Raw genomic sequence first — 2163 nt, forward strand, 5'->3', positions numbered from 1 at the left:
TCTCTCTCTCTCTCTCTCTCTCTCTCTCTCTCTCTCTCTCTCTCTCTCTTATGGGATGTAACATATGCATTTCTCTTAAGGATCTCTTTTAGATTCAGTTGTTACAATTGAAATGGCTAATTGCAGGTTGTGATGAATTGCCAAAGTGTTCAGTTTCTAGGTTTTAAGCACCAGAGTAACATTTTGGTATCTGGTTTTATCTTTTTCTGCTTTAGGGGAGATTTCTAATATGATTCTTCTACATTTCTTTCTCCTGTCAAATATAATTTATATATAGAACACGGTGGGGAGAGAATGATAGAGAAATTTTCTAGAAAGCCTTTCTTTTTCTGCTAGCATTTCATCTTTATGTTGCAATCCTTGAATAGTTGAACATCGGGGAAAAACTGAATGCATGTAATAAGTTTTATTTACAAATGTTTGTATCATATTTAGAAGATGAACTTTGTTATTTCTTTTTTTAGTGTTCAATCTTTTTTAACCCAGTATGCTAACTTTTTACACTAACTCATAATGTCCAGCTGTTATGTCTGGAAGTAGTATCCCTGCCGTTAAGTGGTCAGAACTTGAGACCACTGTTTTTATTGAGGCAATGAAAGAAGCTGTAAAAAATGGACACAAATCCGGTAATTCATTTAACAAAACTGGATGGGAGGACATTACAAAGCAATTTCAGAAGTCTTTAAATCATACAGTTGGGAGAGAACAATTACGCAACAAGATGAACAAGTTGAAACACGAGTACCAACAATTCAAGAGAGTACTTGACACAACTGGATTTGGGTGGAACTCAATGACAAAATCAGTCACAGTTGATGATGATTCTGTATGGGATAGGGCAATATAGGTACTATAGATCTCACTAGCTAGTTGAATTATTTTAAAATTAGATTGTAATGACTAGTACTTTATACTAGTGATACAATGACTGCGTATGCACTCCCTTGAGGGGTGTAGGTATTCAGAATGGTAAGTGTAGAGAGAGAAGCTCTGCAGTGGAGGAGATTGGGATTCTGACCGAAGGCCACCCCCTGATCGCAAAAAGCAGAGGCTTATTACGGATTTCTTGTGGCCCCATACAACCCTTGAGATAGATTGCACGCCTGCACCTGCCGTGCCTATTGTGGGCGTTAGCAGTGCTGGCCTTTCATCCCTTCCCAAGAAATCCTACTCTAAAGTGGTTGGAGGCGTTCTCCCTGATGTTGACGACCTACCTGACCCTATTCATGCAGAAAATCTCACTAAAATCGTGATTCCCCAAGATGCCTATGAGGAATGCCTACTCCGGTATCGCTTCGCTTTGGTGGCCAGAATTAATTTTCGCTTTATTTCTTTGGATGAAGTTCGGAAGGAAGCTGTGAACTCTTGGAACCTTAAAAAGAAGGTTTTTATCAAACCTATGGGGTTATGCTACACGTTATTTCAATTTGAGGCTGAGAAAGACATGACAAACATTTGGAAACAAAGTCCTATTAAGATTGGAAGGCAGTTTATTCGCTTTCAACGGTGGAAGCCGGATTTTAATATCCATGACAAAACTGCTATTTCTAAACTTGTTTGGATTCGCTTCCCTGGACTCCCCTTCGAATATTGGCACGAGAAGATCCTCCTATCCATGACAAAAGCCATGGGGCGCCCCCTGGACATTGATAAAAGAACATGAAATGCCTCCATAGGGAACTTCGCTCGTGTCCTCGTGGAGATGGATATTTCAGTGCAGCGGTTGGAAGAGATCCAGGATGAATAGCAACAACCTGGAACAGGTGATCTCTTTTGGTTCAAACAAAAGATCGTTTATGAAGACGCATTGGGAAAATGTGGTTTTTGCAAAAAACTTGGTCATACCATCCACAACTACAAAGAGAAGTGCGCCACATATGCCTCACGCAAAGAAAAGGATGATACTTGTGGTGTTGTTGGGGCTGTTTGGATGGAGAAGATGTCTTTGGGGGCGGCTGGTGTGGAGGTTTCCGGTAGGAATGGTCGAGAGTCCTTCTTAGGAAAGCATACAATTTCAAAATCGCCAACCATCTCCCATAATTGTGATCCAGCTTTGTATGGAAACTCTGATGCGCAAGAGGGGATTATTGCTATCGAGTTACCTATTTTAGAAGGATATTCCTTAGCCAATTTGAGGAATAATCCTATTGCAGATCGATTGGA

At 40.4% G+C, this 2163-nt stretch overlaps 1 protein-coding gene across 1 annotated transcript in view; it reads left to right on the plus strand.

Moving 5' to 3' along the window:
- The window catches only part of LOC122062885, a 10861-nt gene extending 9198 nt beyond the window's left edge, over nt 1–1663 (plus strand). The window contains exons 2-3 of the mRNA XM_042626559.1: nt 127–186; nt 980–1663. Coding sequence (XP_042482493.1) covers nt 127–186; nt 980–1663 — 744 coding nt within the window. The remainder of the gene's footprint in view (nt 1–126; nt 187–979) is intronic.
- The last annotated feature ends 500 nt before the right edge of the window (nt 1664–2163 follow it).

This window comes from Macadamia integrifolia, unplaced genomic scaffold, assembly GCF_013358625.1.
Source record: "Macadamia integrifolia cultivar HAES 741 unplaced genomic scaffold, SCU_Mint_v3 scaffold1132, whole genome shotgun sequence".
Taxonomy (NCBI): domain Eukaryota; kingdom Viridiplantae; phylum Streptophyta; class Magnoliopsida; order Proteales; family Proteaceae; genus Macadamia; species Macadamia integrifolia.